Source organism: Lonchura striata, chromosome 5, assembly GCF_046129695.1.
Source record: "Lonchura striata isolate bLonStr1 chromosome 5, bLonStr1.mat, whole genome shotgun sequence".
Taxonomy (NCBI): domain Eukaryota; kingdom Metazoa; phylum Chordata; class Aves; order Passeriformes; family Estrildidae; genus Lonchura; species Lonchura striata.
In genome coordinates, this window is record NC_134607.1 from 8,243,708 (window position 1) to 8,266,879 (window position 23,172).

The window sequence follows — 23,172 nt, forward strand, 5'->3', positions numbered from 1 at the left end:
TCCATCTTGTCTCCTTTAACCCCATTCTAAAAAGCCACAAAATTCTACTTTTTCACGTTGTGTTAATTCAACTACCAGACCACTCAAACCCTTGTGGCTCGTGAGTCCTCATACAAAGCTGACAGCTTTTTCCACAGGCTAAAATAAAGCCACAGGTGTTTTTGACTTCATGCCAGGGTCTCCGAGCCTCTTGCCAGGGTCTCAAGACAGCCAGAGGGATGTCCTGGATTCCCACAGACAAGGACATCCTTCCTCTCTGCTCAGCACCACAGAGGTCTGGCTGCAGTGCTGCTCCTGCTCTGGGCTCACTGGTGCAAGAGAAACGTGAACATACTGCAGGGAACCCAGCAAAGGGCCCTGGAGATGATTGAGAGCCTGGAGCATCCTCATATGAAAACAGGGTGAGAGAACTGGGACTGCTCAGCCTGGGGAGAGAGCAGCTTAGGAGGCATCCTATCAGTATAAACATTTGGTGAAAGACTGTAGAGAACGTGGAGCCAAACTTCTCCCTAGGGCAAGAAAAGAAACAGTGGCCACAAATTAAGAAGTATGAAATTCTACCTCAGCAGAGGTAGAATTTTTTATGGTCAAATACTGTCACAAGTTGCCAGAGAGGTTGTGGTGAAGTCTTCATCTGTGAGGCTATTCAAATCCCACCTGGACAAAGTCATGCCCAAGACTCTCAAGCACATGGTGTGATTCTGGGGGCATCCTGTGCAGGGCCAGGAGTTGGACTTGATGATCCTGATGAGTCCCTTCCATTGATATTCCATGATTCTGTGATCTTGCTCTAACTGAGCCTGGCTAATTGTGTTAGATGATCATGAGGTCCCTTCTAAACAAGACAACTGTGTGATTCTGTGCTCCAGAAAGCAGCAACAAAATCATCTTTGTGAAAATTTTTCAATCTCGGCATTTGCATCTCAGAGTTCTCTTCACTTTCAGAGTAGAGGCCACAGGATTGTCTAAACATGGGAAAATCTTCCACTAAACAGACACATCTAGATCTTATCATCTGAGCAGTTTTTAAAGGCTGACTCATCACCAGCACTCAGAAATCTATGCAGGTCATTCCAGTCTATCTGAGTAGGCACAGTAAATGACAATGTAGATCAAAAATTACATGCACACATTTGTCTCAGATGAGTTGAAATTATGAGTTCTTGGTGGGTTTTAAAAACAGATTTGTAATATTAATCAGAACAGCAAATTTATAGCAGGTTAGAACACTGTCCCTGCAGAGCACATACTTCAGATTAATCCACACCCCATGGGAAAACCTAAAATAATATCTTTTTTTAACATGATTATCTTTGAATAAAGCAAATAGACATACCTATGTGAAATATATGAAGAAATGGCTCCACTTACTATTCTTATTGAAAATATTACTTTTAGAAAAAAGATACCTAGTCGAACAAAAGAAACTTAAAAACCCCCAGTATTCTGGGTCATACACCTCTTGTCTCATCATCTTGACATACCTGAAATTAAATCAACTATTTACTACCAACATCTGTTTAGATTTTTTAGAATCATGTATATATAAAATCTACCAATGTTCTTTACTTGTCTGATGCCCTTATTTGTATCACACTGATACACAGTAAGAAGTTAATGAATTGAAGATCACAGTTTACAGCTTCATTCTGCTATTGCTATCATTGTATTTTATGCAAGTGGTTGTCTTTGGTAGCACACTGTAGAGGGGAAAAAAAAAAGAGGGGGGTGAGGAGGGTCTGGGTACCTGTTTGTAGAGCCAGCCTCGTCTGACAACTGGTGCATTAGGATTTCTCTTTATGGAGTTCGATCTCTTCCCAAAATTATGAACCTTCTTTGAAGATCGTGACGTCTAAATTGAATTGAACACGTTATAGAAACCATGACATCAATAACTGTACAAAAATCAAAACGCTTTTCTTTTCTTTAACATCTTTTTCTTATATGTGCTCCTCTGGGGGACTGCAGAACACAAACTCTATTCTTTTTTAGATAAATAATTACTGCATGGTTCTGCTGGTTTCAGCATTTCTTTCTTTTCTTCTGCAGAGAATATAAAGATAAATCCCAAGACAAGTACTAAAAGATGTTTTGGGATTTTTTCAAACAAGAAAAAACCCAACCAAATACACATCTGACCTTCTTCTAAGGTGGGCAGAATGCCTACTGAGCTGTAGGAAGAGAAATAAACTCACAGAACGAACTATTATTAATTATGAAAAACCAAATGATCTGGCCAAGAATCCCACTCTTTCCTGCTTCCAACACTGAACTAACACATGAAAACTTGTTCAGATTCCAACAAGATATAACTCCCCCTTTCCTAAAATAAATTAGTTTTTTAGTATTCCTTCTTTGTTCTGTGATCTCTTGGTTGATTTCAGTACTATTTTACTTGCTTGCACTAAAGTCTACTTAGAAATCTTTCCATGGAACTCTGGATCTCATATCAGCTGTTGCTTATATTTTTTACAATTTTGCAATGATCACCTATGATTAAGAGAAGTAGGAAAAATAAAGCATTTTAGATTTCATCCTTTTACTTGAATAACCAAAGGAATTTGGAAAAGGCACAAAGAAACCTGCAGTGCTTTGCCAATCCACACTTAATTGTTCTCAGCCTACATTTAGAAAGCTTGCTCTGCAACTAAACGAGCTGAACATTTTCTTGTGTTTTAAATGCTGTAAGAATTGGTGCCTCAGACACCACAAGATGGGACAGAGCAAAGTACACTCCTGTGCAGAAGAAGATAAGTTCAAGGAAGTTTTTAAAGCAGCATTCACTCTCTGCTTCAAATCCACCATTTGGCTTGAGACAAGACTATAATCCTGTGTTTCAGCTTCCCTTTCTCTGCTACTGAAACTAATCATGGGGTTATGCAAAATTCCTAAAGGATGAATGCTTGACAACCACTCAGGTTTTGTTGCAAATGACATTTGGGGTTTCTCTGTGGAAATTCTCTCAACACCCATCACAGAACTAAGCTGGGTTTTACTCATGCTTCAGAGAGAATCCCACAGTAGCTGAAAAACCATAAATGGAGAACTTGATTTAAAGTTATATGCATCTTTTGTCAGTGATGCCCTTAACTGAAGAATACAACACTGCTTGGCAAAAAAAAAAAACAACCAAAAAAACAACAAAACAACATTACAAAAGTTATGTGTGCCTGCCTAGAGTCTACAACAAAAAATACATTTTGTATTTCTTTTTTTGCAAGAATCACGGGGGAATATAAAAATAAGAGTGCTTTTAATTTTCCCTGGAGATACAGAAATTTGACTCAGTTCTAAAAAGCAAGCCTAATTAAGAATAAAAGTAAAAAACTTCCACATTTCTATCAGTGCAAAATGGACAAAGATTTCTAAGAAGCCAAGAGAATTATGAGAGCCAGCTGTGAAAAAGGAATACAGAACAAAGAACATATAAAACACAGTTATAAAGTGAACTACAGCTCTCTCTGTTAAGCTGTATGACTGCTGCATTGGCATATCACACAAAAGCTGGGCTAACACTTTGATCAGAAATAATTTCTAACACTCACACCTACTCTAATATTAGGTACTAAAGGTTCAAAACCCCCCTAGAGCGCTCCAGTGCTCTATTTTTACAATTAGCTATTGTAAAAATAGCTAATACATTGAGGATGTTTCTGAAGACAACCATGCACTTATGTCACGTCTAACAAATTCAGGTAATTTAGACAGCTGTCTCTAAGGTAGGCCTGATAAAAACCCATACTGACTCCAATTTCACTGAGCTAACAAAAGAGTTTTAATGGGTTACATCCTACCAACTGTGAATACAAACTTTAAATGCAGCATCACAAGTGCTTTCTACTTTTAGCTATTACAGAGAACACTTCTGATGACTTGTAATTAGTTTGCCACATGCTGCATAAAGAGAATAACTTCACAACAAACTCTGAACCTTAAGACAATGAGTATTTTGGGACACTGAAACACTGTAGGTGAGTATATAAACTGATTATGAGTACTCAGACTTTAGATTACTTCACCTTTTGTTATGCCTGGGGATCTCTGGCCATCCCTGTCTCTCATACATAACTAATTATCTTAAACTGTGACAGGGGAGAAAAAAAAAAAAAATAACTGAAGATTTCAAGTACTTTTTAGCCCACAGCACACACACAGAGAAAAAAAATACAGGACATATTGCCCAGCTCCAGCATCTGGAGAAGGCAAAAAGAAGCTAGTGAAGGAATGATCCAAACAATCATCACTTGCTGGAAGGTGCAGAAGGTAACAGAGCAAGCAGAGTCACACCTGGTACCATCTGATCCATTCTAAGTCCCAGCAACTCAGATACCTCCAAAATCAGATCCTGTGGGAAGAGCCCTGCACAAACCCAGTGCTGAGAAAGAAGCCAGGATGTCCAGCCAGTGATATTCACTGTTTTCCAAAACTGAAAAAACACCCAGCAGGGTTTTGAACTCTGGACAACAGAGCAGTCAGCATCTGGCACTGCACAATTCATCACTCTGCAAGTGGCTTGAAATTTTCTGCATGTAAACTCAGAGAGTAAACATCTGTATCTTTCTTAGTTTTAACTTCTGTTTAAAAATATATTTCCAGTGTTCAAGGCTTACATTATCTTCCAAACCACAAAATAATAGGATGCTTCCTTCTGGGTTTTTGTAGGCAATTTTGGTGCCTTCCAATGCTGCACTTTTCCATGAGCTGAGCGGGTTTCTGCCTCAGCATTTTAGCTTGGACCAGGAGGTTGCTCTTGAAGCAAACCTCCCCATCATTCACTCCTAGCATGCCTTGGTTTGCATAATAAAGCAAACTGGATTCCTTTTAGGCAGGACTAAAATACAAGATGCACAAGGAGCACTACTGGGCTGATCTGAATATAAATCATAAAATACACTGTGCAGACATCCAGCTTTGAGCACCAGGAATGCCCTTCACACCCCTCCTGTTCCCTGTGCTGTTTGCTAAGGAATTTTAATAATAACTAATAATTTTAATTTCTGTTAATCAGACATTTCCAGCTAACCTGGACCCTGAGCAGACCTGAATGGCTACACCTACACTAGCCATTCAAATCTGGACTGAACTGAAATATCTATTAACAAACTAATTAATATTTGTGGGCACTGGGAAACATGCCAGCTGTACTGGAGTCACCTGGAGCTCCTCAGCAGCTGTCCTGGGCTAACACTCCACTTTCTGTGAGAAAAATGTGTTCACCTTATTCTGCTGATAATCAGGGACAGTGATTAAGAGCAGCAGATCTGAACCATGGAGGGTGACTGGTGATGTGACTGACTTTACACATTAAAAAGCAATTTATGACATACAATCCTGTTTGTCTAGGTAGTGATTTTAACAGCAGGGAGACAAATAAGATTGAAAATAAAGACAACTACAAAAATAATTTCTTCATTCTACAGAGAGATGAAAACAAATACTACTGTAGCAATCTGAAGCCTGTGGGTTTTCACAGCCAGGGGTCTGTGCTATTGCCTTCATGTCTGGAAATACACTTCCAGCTAACAGGAAATCAGCAGCACTTAGAAGAGCTGTAATTTGTTATTTGGCCCTTCCCATGTATACAGTGGGAAAGGAAGATTAGAATTAAGACTTTTACTGGGCAGGAATTGATTTTTGCCTCACCTCATACTGGCCTCTGGTCAGCAACAGCAATAGACTCCAGAGAGTCTTTCTGACAGAAAATAGCAACTTCTCCATATTCTTTATCTATCTGGGATCAGTTAACATTAATGCAAGGAAAACTTTCTCCTGTACCCCTTAACTGCCTGAAACTTTAGTTGTTTCCCAAACTTCTTCCCATTCCTCACTACTTTCCAATATCAGGTGTGGTCATGAGTTATCTCTGAAAACAAAAACCACCTAAAAAAAATTGGTTTAGCAACAACCCGAAGCATCCTTCTCCTCTTTAATTCTCTGCAACTTCTCTCACCATTTTATTCCTGTTTTATTGTGCTACAATACACAATACTACTATTATATTAATATAATAGAATATTACATATATATGTATAATACATATTATATATATAATTATAATATATAATGTATATATTACATATATATACTATATATACAATACTACAAACTACATATTGTAGTCAGAAGTTAGAATTTCAGACTTTACTGTTTGAAGACATGAATAAGAAAAGAAAATCCATTTTGTATCCAGGTACAACCCATGGGCATATCTGCAGTCATCTTTAGAAAGGATTCAAGTCATTATCTTTGAATAGCTGCCAGAAAAGGCAGATTGATATTAGCTGTGGTTCTACTTTCCCAGCATTTACCTCCCAAAAACCAACAGTTTTTGAATGGTCTTGCACTAATTCAGACAAATGCACATCCAAAAACTGATGTACAGTAATTACACACGCAGCCACAATAATCAGACTAACATTTTAAGTGCATTTAAATAGCTAGAACAGGAGGAATGAAAAGTAGAACAGTCTATTTTTTCAAAATGTTATTTTCACAGGAAACTAAAGTGCCATTAATCAATGAAAATAAAAAAAATGACAGTAAATGGGCCATAGAAATCTTGATTTCTTTCTCTAAGACTATGATACAAACACTAGGCTAAATGGCATTTTCAACTTCTCTTTTCAAAGTGAGAAGAATGTAAGACACATGCTCCTAAATTGTAATTAATTTTGCATATTTAACCTGAAATTGCTTCCCAGAAAATGAATTTTGAGAGAACTAGCAATGTAATTACTGCATTCTGCACCACTGTTAGGACTCCAACAAGAAATTACCTTAGGTTTTTTGCTTCCTTGGTTGTTTTAAAGCTTAGCTGGCTTTGAGTTTATTTTTTACCATTGTTGTTTGGGAGTTTTCTAGTTTTTTGTATTTCAAACTGGTTTTCCTGCATGGACTTAAACATGATCATATGAAAGTTGTGATGGATTTTGTTACTGTTTATAATATATCTGTGACTCTCTATTTTTCCCCCCAGCAACATTAATAGATACTTTTCTCATTAAATAACAGTTTTCTAACTTAGGTCAAGGATTCTGCCTGTCTCATGAGATATCTAAAACAGAAAGATTCCAAAATGCACTTGAAGGAACCTTCCGATGTTTCTTACCACATGGTAAGTCAATTATTTCAATCCAAGTTTCTGACATTAAGGAATTTTCTCAGTTAGAACGCATTCCAAAGTTTATTTTTCCCTTGCAGGCCGGATTAGTTTGCTGAAAAAGCACTTCTCAGGGTTAACATTCTCAATGACAAGCTAAAGCACAGGGTTTTTCCCCTTGTTTAACTGTTAACTACTGGCTAGAAGAGATGACTGCTCTTGTCTGTCATCACTGATCAAAGCCATTTTCTTGGTCTCCTAGAAAACTTAAGGCACTTAACATTGTAGCAACTTCTATTTCAAAAAAAGCTGAAAATTAAAAAAAAATATGCACACAATAGGCTCATCAGCTTCATCCAATAAACCTAGAAGCTGGTAAGAACATCTGGGCATTTAGCTTAACCTCCTGAGAAACTGGAGAAATAAAACATAAATTAAGGTGACCCTAGGATTCCCCTAAACATTTAGCAGGAATTTTTCTGGGAAGCCAGGAATTCTGCTTCTGGCCCAGTGTCACCTGCTGTTTAGCACAGGGTCACCTCCCACATCTCTCACAGCTACTTCTTGCACACAATCCCAACTCTGTTTTACTGGACACATCCAGGCAGTTGTTTGTGATGGAGCAATTTCTGCAACAGGGATGCTACATCAGTCACTCAGGTTTTTGCTGTTCACACAGATCAGAAAGGTCAACTCAAGTTTACGTCTCAGTCATAAAATCTCTGAGTTACCTGATAAAAATTACAGCTACAGTGACAATTTGTTTGAGACACTTCAGTTTCCAAATTAAACGAGGAAGGAGTTGAGTGCCCTGAAAAATATAGAAGCTTTGTTTCTCTTTTTCAGTGGAATACTAACAGACAGCATTGTCTAGTACCCTGTGGAATAACTGAGTTATTTGAGTTCTAATTTATTTGGACATAAAGACTTACTCTGCCCACAGGGCTCATTGGATGAGCAGCATAATCTGATGTCAGATTATAGTTAGTTGCTTCACATATCATGCTTACTGGTCGCTCCTTCTTTTCTTCAGATGACATTGCTGCAGCAGTCCTGAAAATAGAATATGTAATAGTACTGGAACATGCTGTGTGTGCAGACTGCTAATAGCAAGCACCCCTAGATGTAGCTTTGTACAGCCTGTGTCCTACTTTTCCAATTTGAAAGCAATTCACACTTCACCGCAGAATTACCTGCACTGTGTTTTAAACTCCATCCTATTATAGATGAATTTTAACATGTTGCTTAAAAACAGAATTTCTCTCTTAGCGCCAGGTGTTGGTGGGAGGGAAAAAGACAGGAATGAGTGTGAGATGGAAATGGGAAGAAATGCTCTCCAAAGGCCCCCTCTGGCTTTGTCCCCCCTGGGTGAGAACAGGCCCATTGGTGAAATTTGGCCAGTTCTGATGGTTTTCACTGGAGCCACCAGTGAGGTGCTGCAGCAATGGTGGTGAGCAGGACACCCAGGAACTAATGCTAAGACAGCAAATCCCAGTTATTATCCAATGATTCAGAAAGTGTCCAAACTGGCCAAGGAAATAATCAATTGAGGAGAAACTATCAGGCAAAACATTACAGCTTGTGGTTGTCCCTAAGTGATTATAAAATTTATCCCTTTATGGAAGTTTATTTGATTGTTATATAATATCTAGGTTGTTAACTAAAATTACAGAATAATTAAAGTGACAAGAAGAAATTCATACAGTGCATACATAAATGTGATGCATTTCTATCATTCAAGTAATTTGAGATCTGCTTTATAACTTAAAAGTTAGTATAAAATATTTATCATTCCTTTTAAGTAATTTAAACAAGTAAAACTATCTACATGTTGATCTGATTTAGAAAAAATAAATATTACCACTAGTAATCACTGACTTCATTATTAATGGGTTTTAAAATCTGTGTTTTACAGAGTGAAACAACAGGCACTTACTGCTCATTCACAACAAAAATGCAGTTGTCCTGTGATGGCTGTCCTGTCACTGGATGTTTGCAGGTTACTTTTCGTTCATTATGACTGTGAAAGAGAGAGAAGGAAAAGTATTAGGCAATATGTTTTGACTTTCCAATTCAACTATGTAAATACAGTACATCAAATGTACCAGTGCAGTGAAAAAAATTAAGAATATTTCATTATGGCATATAATAGTGTACACACTCACAAATGCATATATATATATACACTCACATACACAAAGAAAAAGGATGAGAACTAATATTGAAGAATCTTCATTGGCACTGCCAGACACTGGCACTGGGTTGGCAACCACTGAATTTTAAAAACAGTAAAAGTGGTTTTAGTTCATATATGAACATAGATAATTCACTTCAGCTATGGCTTTATGTATTCATTAACAGGGTTTCAGTTGGACAAGGACAAGTTTAACATGAGATGTATAACTGCTCTGTTAGGATTAAAACAATTGTTAAGGATTAAAGCAATCGTCTTTATCCTCAGGACATGAAGACACTAGTTTAAAATTTCCAATATTACAGATAAATACCCAGTGACTGAAGTAAGAGTGAGGGGATGCAATCACAGTTTTACTTTTGCAGACATGACTTTTTAATTCAGGATGCTGCTCATAAGTGTCTTCCAGTGGGTGGGAGGCTGAGCTTCATCCCCAATAGCACAAAAATGCTCCCTTTGCATTATCTCATTCCCCTGAACTGCAGATCTGGTAGATCACAGCAGCTACCACAGTTTGGAAGAAATTGCCCAAATCCAAGAACTATCAGCTGCTGCCACACAGGGAAGAAATATCTGGGTTTGATTTCTGCAGCCTCTGAAGAAAAGAGAAAGGGAGGGTTCTGGGCCCCTCGGAGCAAGAAGGACAAGGAGCTGCTGGAGAAGGTTTGGTGAGGGCCATGGGGATAATGAGGGCACTGGAGCATCTCCCCTGGGAGGAAAGGCTGGGAAAGCTGGGCCTCTTTAGCCTGGAGAAAAGATGATTGAGGGGGATCTTATCAGTGCATCCACATATCTGAAGAGTGCCAAGATATATCTTGAATGCCAAGAGCTCAGTGGCAGGGCAAGGGGCACAAACTGAAACACAGCCAGCTCCAGCTGAATATGAGCAAAAAGTACTGAGCCCTGGAACAGGCTGCCCTGAGAGGCTGTGGAACCTCCTCTGGAGAGATTCAAAACCTGCCTGGCCACCACCCTGTGCCTCCTGCTCTAGGTGACCCTGCTTTAGCAGAGGTGTTGGACTAGTTGATCTCCACAGTCACTTCATCCTTAACACCATCTTCTTTTACTGCCTATACATTTAACCATCTGAACTTCCAAAATTATGAAGCAGAGCTCATCTCATGCATGTCACACTTTCTGCCCTCCATGCTTCATAAATGTAACAACCCAAATTTAACAAGACTATCTTAATATTCTCCACTTTTAAAATAAAATTCTTTAGATCATAACGATTTGCAACTATAGAGCATTACTGATTAAAAGTTGCCTCCAAACAAAAGCCTAATAAAAAACTCACACTACTTTCATGGTGAATAAATGGAAAAGGCTTCATAAACTTAAGAGTGCAAGATTAGAAAGACAGCTCAATTCTTTGCACTTCCTTTACTGAGATTTTAGAAACCTACTAATGCCTAAATGGAGAGACTATGTCACAGAGCTCAACTGATGAGCTGGCAATTGCCAGTACTTTATCTTTGCTCTAAATTCAGCAGATTTCTAAGTTTAGCCATTGAAGGAGCTGTTGTTGCAGAAATCTATCAATTACAAGGAGGAGACAGGAAAGAGACATTCCGAGGACAGTCTGTGTCACTCCTAATTGCCCTCCTCATACAATGCCTCTCAAGGAAATCTACCCAGATTAAAGAGAATTTGGGTTCATAACATTCCTGAGGAAGCATCCAGGTTTCTTTGGTTGAGGGTTCTTTTTTTTTTCTTTTGTTAGTCCTCTTTTTCTTCCCTTCCAAAACCCTTCCTCACCGCCCCCACCCCCCCCAACATTTCAGAAACTCTCACATCAAAGTGAAAAAAAAAACCCAAAACACACAATGGAGATGAGCTGGCCAAAATGCTTTTCCAAAACGTTGCCTTCTTATTTGCATTAAACTTTGACAGGTGACTGTCAGCTGACATCCATAAATGTGGAAATAAGTGGATCAGGACTTCTGCCCCAGAAATGCTCAGGTCCACCCAGGTGGAGGCACATCCCATATTTTGTGTGAGTGCACTTCACTGATGATACAGGAAGAGGCCACACCCAAGGACTGCAGTGGGGAAACCACACAAAATCAGGGGGGAAAGAAGGGAGAGGGCAGAAAAGTGGGAAAGGAGAGCAGAGGAAGCATTTTGCTCCAGGTTTGAGTCATACATCAAAAGTTAGCATTCCAAAAAAAAAAAAAAAAAAAAAAATCATTGAACAAAACACAGTTTTCCTCACTATATCACAGACATGAACCATGCCCCTGAGGACTGCACAGCACTTTCCTTCTAGACCTGAATAGTCACTTCCTTCTAAAAGGGTAAAGCAAAGGGAAAACAGGCTTTTTTTTTTCCCTTCAAGAAAAAGAGAAAACAGGCTTTTCTTTCCCTTCAGTTTAGACACGAGTGAAATCTCATGGGTGAACACTGGAAATTCAGCTTGTGCAATTAAGAGTGATGACTGTAAATATGTCTAACTGGATGAACAGATTTTAAATACTTCCATTTGAAAACTTTTTCATTACTCATCTAATTAGTGCATTTTTGGCAGTAATTTACCTGGTATTTTGACAAGACGCCTCAAAATACTTGTGCAAGGTGTAGTGAAGCTTGATAATTATTGTCATAACCCTCCCACATAACAGTAGGTTAAGGCATTTGTTTCAAACTCTTATCTTGCAGAGCAGAGAGAGTTTTATTTAAACCAAGCTACAGTTTGATATTCACAATCTTCAACATCCAATCTAGACAGCTGTTCAGTTATCCATAAACTTCTGCCTACACACACACAGAATTTCATTTATTATACTACAATAATCTATACATCACCAATAAATCTCAGGGGAAATAAAGCAAAAACCTAATTTTACTGAGAACTCCAATTTCAACTTTATACCAAGTCCAATGTGTAATTCAGAGTTTCTACCCTACATATTTATGTGTCTGTACTTTATTATGTAGAAATAGAGTGATTCACTTTGACACAGCCAGCTAGAAGCCAGTGTGTTACTTTTCACTTGTGCAGAAGTCCATCCTCTTGCTTCTCCTTCCAGTTTTTCACATGTTTTAAGAACACAGAACAACCGCACACAAAGTCTTTTGCACTTTTCCTAAAGGCCCTAACTGACCCTTACTATTTTAGGGTCTGTATTAATGGCATGTTAAGCACTAGAGACAAGACAGGCAAAAATTCCCCGCGTATTTCATTACTACTCATGAGCATATTCTCCAGATTTGGTATGTGCCACAAACTATTCCTCCTTAATATTTGCTTCTGGAATGTGCTAGGCTCCAGAAATCTACACTAAAATGACATGAGAGAAGCAATTCAATGTAAAATAAAGCATCGTACTTGCATGTATCAAGACAACATTCTGTGCTTGATTCCAGTAGTGGTTTTATACCCGCCATGAAGGAATCAAACTTCAACTAAACCAAACCAACAATAATTGTGAAAACACATAACCCAAACTACAACAAAATATCCTCACCTGGGTAGAAGGTCCATTTTTGGTTATGACAGTTCAAGACAACTGGTATCAGCCAAACAGCATCAGCTTAACTTGACCCTATTTCTCCAGAATTTTCAAACTTCTCCTTTCCAATCCTTTCCTCTGAAAGCTGCAAGCTTTGGCATCATTTATAAGGCAGCACATGGACAAGCCCCCAGAGCAAAAGAATTTATCCTGTTCAGGTTAGAAACGACAGTAACCTTGAATTTGACTCATGTTATTTGCCTTCTTATCTACTCACTTTCTCCTTTCCATCCTTTGAAACTCTTAATCTCTTCAGAAGACAAGATTATTTTACTTATTTTCTAGAACATGTTAAAAAAAAACCTTGGTAGTGTAGTTTTAATCTACTCACTAAATGTACAGTCTACAGCAATCTTTTTGCTTGTCTAATGTGATCCAAGGACTACTGAAAAAAAAAAAACCAACCCTCAAATATATCATTCAGAGATATTATTCTATCTGTAAGCAGCAACTAAGCACATCATGCCAGGTGCAGAGCTTGCCAACAGAAGTCCTACACAAGCAGGTTTCTTTGTTTTCCATCTTTTGTTTTCAGGACTGCTGACCCAAAACGCTGTGTACCAATGTTTTTTTCTAACACACGTTACAAAAGTCAGGCAAATCAAAATTCTGATCAGTTTTGCTATGTTGAAGTCACTAGCATCTCTGTCAGTATATTGCATAGGAAATTAACTCAGATAACTGCAGTTGGAATGGAAAAAGGAGATATGCAATCCAGTTGTACAGGATGATGCACACAGTTAAAATGAAGGGTTAGAGCATTTTTCCTTTGGGATAGAACAGTTCACTCAAAAGTGGCAACAAAGATCAAAGTGCCAGGGTGGAAACAGTTGGTTTTGGGGTCTCTCCATTGAGTGATTTGGTTGAGTTCCCCATCCTCTTAAAAAAAAAGAGCTGGGCCAGGGCTCCCGAAGACACATCTGGTTTTCTCCCACTCAAATTAAAACTAGATGCCACTTCAAAGCTTCTCTCATGCCCTTTCTTTGTAGCCTTTCTTAATGTGTTCCTCAGTGCTAAGGCCTTCTCATTTGCTTATTGTCAATGTGGCCATCAAAGCAAAGGCTGAATACAAACAAAATCACAAACCAGGACCCAACTTTTCGGAGGCCTTCCACATCTTTAATTTAGAAACACTGTTCCTTTTGACAAATGGGCACTGAAGAACACGTTTCAGATGAATGCTACACCAAATATCTGCTTCCTAACATTTATTCTATGTCTTAAGATCTACAGACTGGCAATCTAATCCCTATTATGGATACACACAATCCCAATATAGCACAAATATGCTGAGAGATATTTCTTATGAGAAGCAGTTTTATGCATTTTTATGGCAAAACACTTGAAAAGATGACAAATAAGGTAAGAAGACCAAGATTACCAGAGCAATAATGTCATTCTCTCTGCATTAATGCTGAATTTCTGCACTGGTATTTAAAGGTAAGGTTCAACTGGATAAAAACATAAGACAAGTCTAGGGCAGACTTGTTTGGCTTCTGTGAATGAAGCCCTTCATTCCTCACCTGGGCAGGGGGTTTAATCAAATCAGCCCTTTTTACCTTGTTGCTTTCTTTGTAGCATAAGAATATCTCATTTCTAACAGCAATAAATACATTTAGAGTTACCTAACTAAAGGCTGCCTGAACTAGGAAAAAATTTAAGTAAATGCAGTCCCTACACAACTACAAGCAAGGATGTGGTCTGTGGCTATACTGCCACTTCTATTTTACTGAATCTGTAATGCCACATTTTACAGCAAACAGCAAATGCAAGCACTTTTTTGCCAGTGCTATCATACCCTAGAATTATACGAGCCTTTTTTCAATTAAGGTTTTTCAACGACAACTTTGGAAACAGGGCTGTGTGGCTTTGCAGGGAAACATCTGAGTGTGGTAACTTAACATCAGGGAGCCCCAGCAAAAGTGGGGGTGAAGAGACAGCCAGTCCCAAAGTGCTGACAGACCTGTAACATATCCCATACGCTGCTAAGAACAAAGTGTTTCTGACCCTTTGTGCATGCACACGCTTTTGGGGAGGTGCAGAGAAAATTCTACTAATTTTCCTGGCAGACAATATAACACCTCAAGTGTAGTTACTGCTGCCACCATTTTTCTGGGCTGCTCAGAATTTATTTTTTCAGGCAGCCTGCCAGTTCTGTAAGACTTTCCTTTCAAATCCTCCTCAGTTTCAGTTATAGCAGCTTTGGTATCTTTGCTGCTGCTGTAGTGAAAAGCATCTGGACATTTATATACAACTGACTGCACTCCAGCTTTTATTTTTATTTTCCAAAAGATTAAGCACTGCTGCCCCAAAATTACAAACCTTCCTCTCAATGGGACCACTCTAAACCCACACTCATATTCCAGTGACAATATTCATATGAAAACAGCCTTTTCTCTCTTGAGCAGATATGACTACCATGCTCTCATTTCACATTTCCAACATAAAACTAAGTTTATGTAAGCAAGAGCAAACATTTAAGAAAACCTCTTTCAAAATGCTAGGATGAAATACTTGCTAAAAGAGCATGTACTCTATTACAGACTGAGGTGTTGTTAATAAAAAACTCCTCTTTCTAATCAATCACTCCACTGTCAGAAAAAGTTTCTCTTTTCAGGGTTCCCAGAACTTTGTGGGAGGTGTCTTTCATTCTGCAGGTAACGTATTTGGGAATTTGTAAAATACTGGGATTCAGTAAGGGCCACAAAGCCATTGTGGTAATTTGTGAGATATACCTGCCCTGTGTCATCAATTAATGTAACATTTCATTACATTTAAGACCCTGGGCATGGGGTCTAATACACTACCTTGACAGTGGCACTGCAGATGAAGAACATTTTTAAGTTCTCTAAGCATTACTCTGTAGTAAAAATGCTCAACACTTCGTTTGCTATCTGAGGTTAAGTTTAGAACAGTGAAGTGGGGTTTAGAAGTCAGAACTGTCTATAAGCCTCAGAAACCCAAGGATCCTTCAAAGTTTAACTCCCTAGAGAGATTCCAAGAACTGGAGTTAACAATTCTGAAGTGAAACCCCACAATGTGTTTTCTAGAGAGAACCAGGGTTTGGAGCAGCAAGGTCCAGCAGGTGGTTTGTGGAGCAGAAGCACCACTGGATTCTCCAGTCTGGCTGCTGCTGGCAAGACACTCATCATCATCTCTGAGATGAGGACTGGAAGGAAGCAAATGTCACCCTCCTCTTCTCAGCCCCGTGGAGGCCATACGTGGAGTGCTGTGTCCACTTCTGGGCTCCTCAGGACAAAAGAGACATGGAGCTGCTGTAGGGGATCCAGTGAGGGCTTTGGGGATGGTGGGGAGACTGGAGCATCTCTCAGGAGGAAAGGCTGAGGGAGCTGGAGCTGCTCAGCACTGAGAAGGGACCTCATCCCTGTCTGTCCCTGTCTGCAGAGCATGGACTGGGCAGGAACCGATGCCCAGGTTCCAGCTGTACACAAGAACCTCCACCCTGTGGAGCAGGACTGCCCAGGGAGGTCATCTCCCTCTCTGGAGAACTTCCAGAACCATCTGGATACAATGCTGTGCTCCGGGATGGCCCTGCCTGGGCAGGGAGGTGGGACCAGACGCCCTTCCAGCCTGACCCGGTCTGTGCGTGAAGACTGACAGCAGATGTCTGATCAGCTAATGTTTTCCAAAATCTTGCTGCCCTGATGCAGGAGAGACACTGCAGCCTCTCGTGAGGAGGTAGAGCGTTGCAGCATTTCTGAGAGACAGAGGGCATGATTTGTGTTTGGAATGAGATTTGAGCTACTCCAGTCTGGGCCTCGGATTTGGGCCTTCTGAGGCCTTCCAGCCTCTGACGCAGTTAGAAATAAAGAGCTTGTGGCGCAGTCAGAAATTATGTTATGGTAACTACAAAGTAATCAGCTATCCGAGTGTAAATAAAGAGTAGAGCTGCAGTGTGAAAAGTCTGACCACCTTAAGGCAAAGGTAAACAACGTTAGCGTGCCAATCAGAGTGCCTTTGTAAGCTGTAAACTATATAGAAGTGTATATAAACTGCCATCTTCTCTCGAATAAACGGAGAATGTTGCATTAATCATATTGGTGGGATGTGCGTTTTGTCCGGCCAGCTTTCCCGTTTTATGAGATCCCTGGCTTTTGTAGAGAGGGTAGAACTGGTAAAAGGTAGCTTGTAGAGAGGGCAACAAAAGCCCACATTCAGTTAAAAAAAAAAACAAACATAAAAACAACCAACCAAAAAAAAAAAAACCAAAATCCCAAAAACAAACAAACAAAAATGCCCCCCCTAAAAAAAGAAAAGAAAAAAAACAACAAAAACGAAAACCCAAAACAACAAAAAACCAAAACAAACAAAAAACAACAACAAAACAAACAAACAAACAAAAAAACCACCAAAAAACTCTTCCAAAACAAAGAAAAAGCTTTCTTTGCTGTTGGAGTTAGCCCACTCAGATCAGCACACTAATAAATTGGGACATTTCATTGATAGGGGTTAATTAGAAACCATTAATTGGTATTTTCTTGCACATACAGTATTAGAGGTTTTCAGAACAAGAAATAAACCTGACTTGAATTTACAAATGAACACAGATTGCATGAGCACACTGTACAACACTACCAGAAGAAATTCATCACACGAAGCAAATTAGAGATAATTGAGCTGTCTTAGACACCCCCTCTACAACTACAAGCATCAAAATAAATAAAAACTTTTAGCAAATGCTTTTATAGTTACATAGCAACTTTTACTGTTTTCAAAGCTCACTAGATAGAAAATTACCACATACCACTAAGCTCAGTTATGCAAGCCTTGGCCTATTTCATTTATTAAAAGCCTAGAGATGTGCTCTTGAGCAAGCATGAGAAATAGAAATTCAGAAGGCAGTTCTGACTTATGCTTCCATTTCACTGTATGAAAATTAGAGATATTTTACAAGAGAAAGCAACTTTAATAGCAATTCCTCTTAGCAATTTTAACCCGTTTTTCAATAATTGTATTTTGAAAAAAATGCTAAAGATCCTTATATGAAAAGTGAATGCAGACAATTTACGCAGTTTAACACCTACTGAAGTGGAAACAGTTATGCATTTGTTCAAAAAACTCCTATAGAACTGTAGAAGAGCTCCTGAATTTATTGAGTTATAAATCAAATAGATCCATAAAAACAGAAAAATATGTATAATTTCAGTGAATTACTACCTCAAATTCAACAGCAGAGTTTCAACAGACATTTGGTAAAACCACAGTGTTGCCTTGCAAATCTCTCTAAGCACATTTGGATCAAAAAAACAATATTCATTAACAGAAGTAGTTAAATACCATATTTATCTTCGGTGACATTTTTCTCTTTCTCTCATCTGGTAATATTTATCATTACTCAGGCTGGTTTGCTTTTTGGGGTTTTGGTTTTTTTTTTTTTTTTTTTTTTTTTTTTTTTTTTTTTTTTTTATGAATGGTGGGTTGCTTTGGTGTTTTTTTGCATTTAGTGTTTTCTTAAGATTGTGTAAATCACACCTATCCTCTAATCATCTTAGCTAAGATTATACAAAAGCGTAACAACATTGCACTGTCTCCAGAAAGCTACACAACTTCCATTTCGTGATCATTTTAGATACCTGGGAATTGGCATAGTCACCACATAATCACACCTCTGGTAAACAAACATTTTTATTAAATAAAACCACATTTCTATTAGTAATTCAGCAGAAGTTTTAGAAGAAAACCATACTTATAAAGCACTTATATCAGAAACATCAGGTCATAACTACACCCTTCCTAAATCTGCTGAGAGAGAAAAATGGTCTGGCAAACTTCTGCCAAGTCACTGTCATCTGGAAAATTATTAGAAATCTATCTTTTAGCAATCTGACAGAAGAAAATAGCTGAAATGTTGGTGCACCCACTTGTCTATCAGTTGTGACTGTGATACCTATTCAGACACATCCTGCATTTCAAGCTGTCCCCCCCCAATAGATCCTAATTTGGAAGAAATAAGCAGTGAGATTGAAATTTATAAAAATAATTATTTTATAAATGAACAGTCATCACTAAAGCTTTAATCACTGGCCTTCTTAAAGCCATTGTGAGGATTTAATTGAATAATCTTGGTGGTCCACTGATAGAGCATATGCAAATATGTGCAGCAGACCCCAGAGGATAATTAATTGAGGCTTACACCATGTGTGGGCTTGCATTCATCTCAAGACAAAAGAGTACAAACTCTATTAAAAATATTCACTGCCTGTGACGTGAAGTTCAAGCCCAGAGACACATGGGGTACAAAGTGTGGCACTGAACTGGAACACTGAACTGTCACTTGTCATCCCAAGGTCTCAGGGCACAGCTGAGCCTCGCTTAGCTCTCCTTTCTTTCAGCTCATTTGGGTGCAGCTTCAGGAGCTGATCAACTCAGAAAAATAATAATATTATTGCCTTAGAAGAATAGCAGCAAGTTGTTCTACAAGTCTCCAAAAGATTAAAACATCAGCAACAAATAAAATTGGTTTGGGGATTTGTTTGACGTCACAAGTAGATCAGGAATTATCTCAGGATTTTCTAGGAACCCTCACATCCTTTAAAACTGATCCTACACAGTTTTCCTGAAACACCCACACCTAATGCTCATTTGCTCCTAAACCAGAGTTACAATCCTGGTGCAGATAGAATGTATTTTATTTTAGAGGTGTGGATGCCAATCAGGCTTATGGGGGAACTTCAGGACCTGATATAACTGCAGAGAAGCCACGTATCCCCTCTTTTATTTCATTTTAAATTCACCACTGCCTATTATTCATCTTGTTAACTTCAAGTATTTATAAAGAGTAGGCAGGCCTCAAGTGCTTTTGAGGAAAAAAATACTCCTTTTCAGGAAAAGCATCCTTACACTATCCACAGAAAAACACCAAAGAGTATAATATTTTGACATGGTGCAACATCAACACAGATCCTTATCAGGCAGAGACCATCAGTACAGATGGACCCAGCCTCTTATCTACAGTGATGGCTCACTGCTGCTGCGGTGAGTTTAGTTCTGATTGTCAGAGTTAAGTGAGTGTCTGCATTAATTGCTGGTACTGATACCTGTCAGCAATTAGCAAAACCAGCCCTGCTTCTGTGCTGCTTAGTGCTATTGATCTACAGCATCAACTCCTTGCTTTGATGCATATGATAGGGGAGCAATGGAAACCCAGAGAACAAGGAATGTTTGAGGGAGTTGGGGTTGTTTAGCCTGGAGAAGAGGAGGCTCAGAGGTGGCCTTATTGCTCTCTACAGCTTCCTGAAGGGAGGCTGTAGACAGGTGGGGTCGATCTCTTCCACTAGGCAGCAACTGGCAGAACAAGAGGACACAGTCTCAAGCTACGTCAGGGAAGGTTTAGGTTGGATATCAGGAAAAAAATTTTCACTGAAAGAATAATAAAATACTGGAAGTGTCTTCCTAGGGAGGTGGTGGAATCACCATCTCTGGAGATGTTTAAAAAAAAAGACTGGACTTGGCACTTGGTGCTATAGTCTAGTTGTGGTGTTAGGGCATAGGTTGGACTTGATCTTAGAGGTCTCTTCCAACCTCATTATTCTGTGATTCTGTGACAAGAAACAGGCTGAGAAACGTGACACAGAAACAGGCAGAGCCAAATTCCACCAGAAACTGGAGACTGGTGCCCTGCCTCTGTTATCAGGCCCAAAACTGAACACAAAATTGAACATTTATCCAATAGCATCCTGTGCTGCACCCAGAGCACAGCCAGCAGGTTGAGGGAGGTGGTTCTGCCCCTCTGCTCTGCCACCAAGCTGGTCAGAGGGCTGGAGGTCCTCTCCCACAAGGAAAGGCTGGAAGACTTGGAATTTCTCAGCCTGGGTGACCCAGCTGAAGGCTCCCAGTACCTGAAAGGAACCTACAGGTGAGATGGAGACAGGGCCAGGAGAGTAGGTTTAGATTGGATATTGGGAAGAAATTCTTCCTTGTGAGGCTGATGAAGCACAGGTTACTCAGAGAGGCTGCCCCATCCCTGGAAATGTCCACAGCCAGTTTTGGTGGAACTCTGAGCAGCCTGGTCTGCTGGAAGGTGTCTCTGCTCATGGCATGAGGCTGGAATTAGATGATCTTTAAGGACCTTCCAAGCCAAACCATTCTGTGATTTTATGGTTCTACAATCTAGATGCACTGGTCTTAATGTCCCAAGGTTAGGCAACAAATTCATACCGACAAATGCAAAACACCCAAATAACAGACCCTCTTTCAAACACAGTTTTAGTTTGCTTTCTCTTGATCTGTTATTATATGCATTATCCAAACTGGCAGGATCCTCCTTCTGTTACGTTAGTTCAGAATACACAGAAAAAAGTTAGTTATGTTATAGTAGTGTTAATCAGATGGTGCTAATATTCAAGATTCCTAGCTGTGCAGAATTCTTTCACATTACTCAAACATCTTCTCCCAAAATTATCTCAAAAATGCAAACTTTACTAAAGAAAAGCAGTTAAAAGGATGCTCCCATATACAAAATATCCACAATAAAAGTTATTTTGAGAAAAATAATTGATTTTTAGAACTAGTCTACCTAACAAATAGCAAAAAAAAGTGAGACACTAAAAGATTAAATCCTATTTCCTTAAGGAATGTTTTACTTCTTCCCATCTCAATGCCAAGTTTCTTGTAAAATAAATGAAAACCACAATTTAGACAGATGGTTGAAGAGGCAGCAACACCAATACTCACTATCAGGTAAGGAAGCAGAGCAGATGAAGAGTTAACACTTTCTCTCTAATTAAAGCAATTTAGCCTTTTTAAATTAAGAACAAAAATCTGTATAATGGGTAAACAAATGAATTAAAGTGTTATCATAAATACATTACACTAAAAGATTTTCTTTTTAGAAAGGGCTTCTTGTACACAGTCAGGTATTTTAAAAGGAGACTCGGCCAAAGTAAGTATCACAAGAAAAACAGCATTTAGGTAGCAAGATATATCATCATTCAATTTACCAGACAAAATTTTAGAGCCCCATCTGATCAAGAGTTTACATCTGCCACCCACAGCTTATATGCAGACTGTCAATCACTTTGATGCCTGTTGGTCTCATATAATCAAACTGTTGGCTCTAGAAGTCCAGAAATTTCCATTTGACAAAAAGCATTTCTTGGCTGCCTCCCCTTGTATTTTCACATCTTAGATTTCAACACCTACACAGATTGATGTGCATTATCCTTTTACTTCATCAATGCAGAGGAACAACTACAGTTTATTTACAAAGTGAACTGTCAGCACATTTGACAGCTCTGCAGGAAAAATACCCAGCAAAAACTTTGTAATTCAGTAGTCCCCTAGTTTTACATCTCACAACTGTATCCTTATCTCACAATACAACAGAAATAACAATTAATATTTATTAAAGACTTGTGCTGACCCAGCGACACATTCTGCTTCAGCAAATGGCACATCAGGTTGTGCATTTCAAGGTTAAACTGCAGCAGCAGAGAAATCTACAGGAGAACACCACCTGAACAGACATGATGCCTCCAATGACCTTCCATTAAATTGATACCTCAGTGACAGCCAGGATCTGAGAGTTGTTTTTCTTCTCAGGTGTTTTTTTTCAAGCTCAGGGTACAGCAAAGTAACATGGAACTGGCTGTTTTGGCAACAGCTGACTATTGTGTAAGAACATATTCAGTCTCAAGCAGGCAAAAGTGACTTTTTAATGTGTTTTTAATGTTAGAGCAGTTCATTTGTACCTGACATTTCTAAGAGTGTAACTACACGGTAATGAAAAATATCCTGGTGAAGACTCACAATTCATTGAGAAACCTTATGGGAAGTGAAAATCATTTTATTTCATTTGTGTCAGAGCAAGGGGTCAGGGACAGAAGAACACTGGGCTCACACTCAATGGCAATCATTTCATTTGATTTTAAAATAGGAAAGAAAACCCCAGGAAAACCACCCTCTGTATTGGGTGGGAACATTGTTTTTTATTGACTTCTTTAGGAACTTGTTTAAGATTTCTTCTGTTGAATCTGGCTTTGGAAACACTTCTAAAGGACTAGTAAAATTGTATCCAAAGAAGTCAAATGAACTGCTGTTTACCATATGGAGTATTACTCAATTCTCCTCTTACCAGTAGAAAACATGAACATAAGGAAGAGATTTGCAAGGCAGGGAATATTCATATAAAACCCAGAAGTGAAAACTCATTCCCCCACCTTTTTTTTCTTTCTGGATTACACATTGTGTGCAGAAAGCAGATTTTAGGCTACATTTCAAGACTATAAAACAGAGGATTTGTAAAGGAATATGTTTTTACACTATCTTTCACCTTATAGACTCTGCAGAATCAGCAGCTTTAGAGATGTTCCAGATCTATAAAGTAACTATGCTATGCAGAATTTTTA

At 38.9% G+C, this 23,172-nt stretch overlaps 1 protein-coding gene across 15 annotated transcripts in view; it reads right to left on the reverse strand.

Moving 5' to 3' along the window:
- PLEKHA5 (pleckstrin homology domain containing A5) overlaps positions 1–23,172 on the reverse strand; it is a 165,681-nt gene that overhangs the window by 61,458 nt on the left and 81,051 nt on the right. For all 15 annotated transcript variants that reach the window (XM_077783260.1, XM_021535136.3, XM_021535139.3 and 12 more), the window contains 3 exons: positions 9,036–9,119; positions 8,032–8,152; positions 1,748–1,852 (listed from right to left, as the gene is read on the reverse strand). In XM_077783260.1, coding sequence (XP_077639386.1) covers positions 1,748–1,852; positions 8,032–8,152; positions 9,036–9,119 — 310 coding nt within the window. The remainder of the gene's footprint in view (positions 1–1,747; positions 1,853–8,031; positions 8,153–9,035; positions 9,120–23,172) is intronic.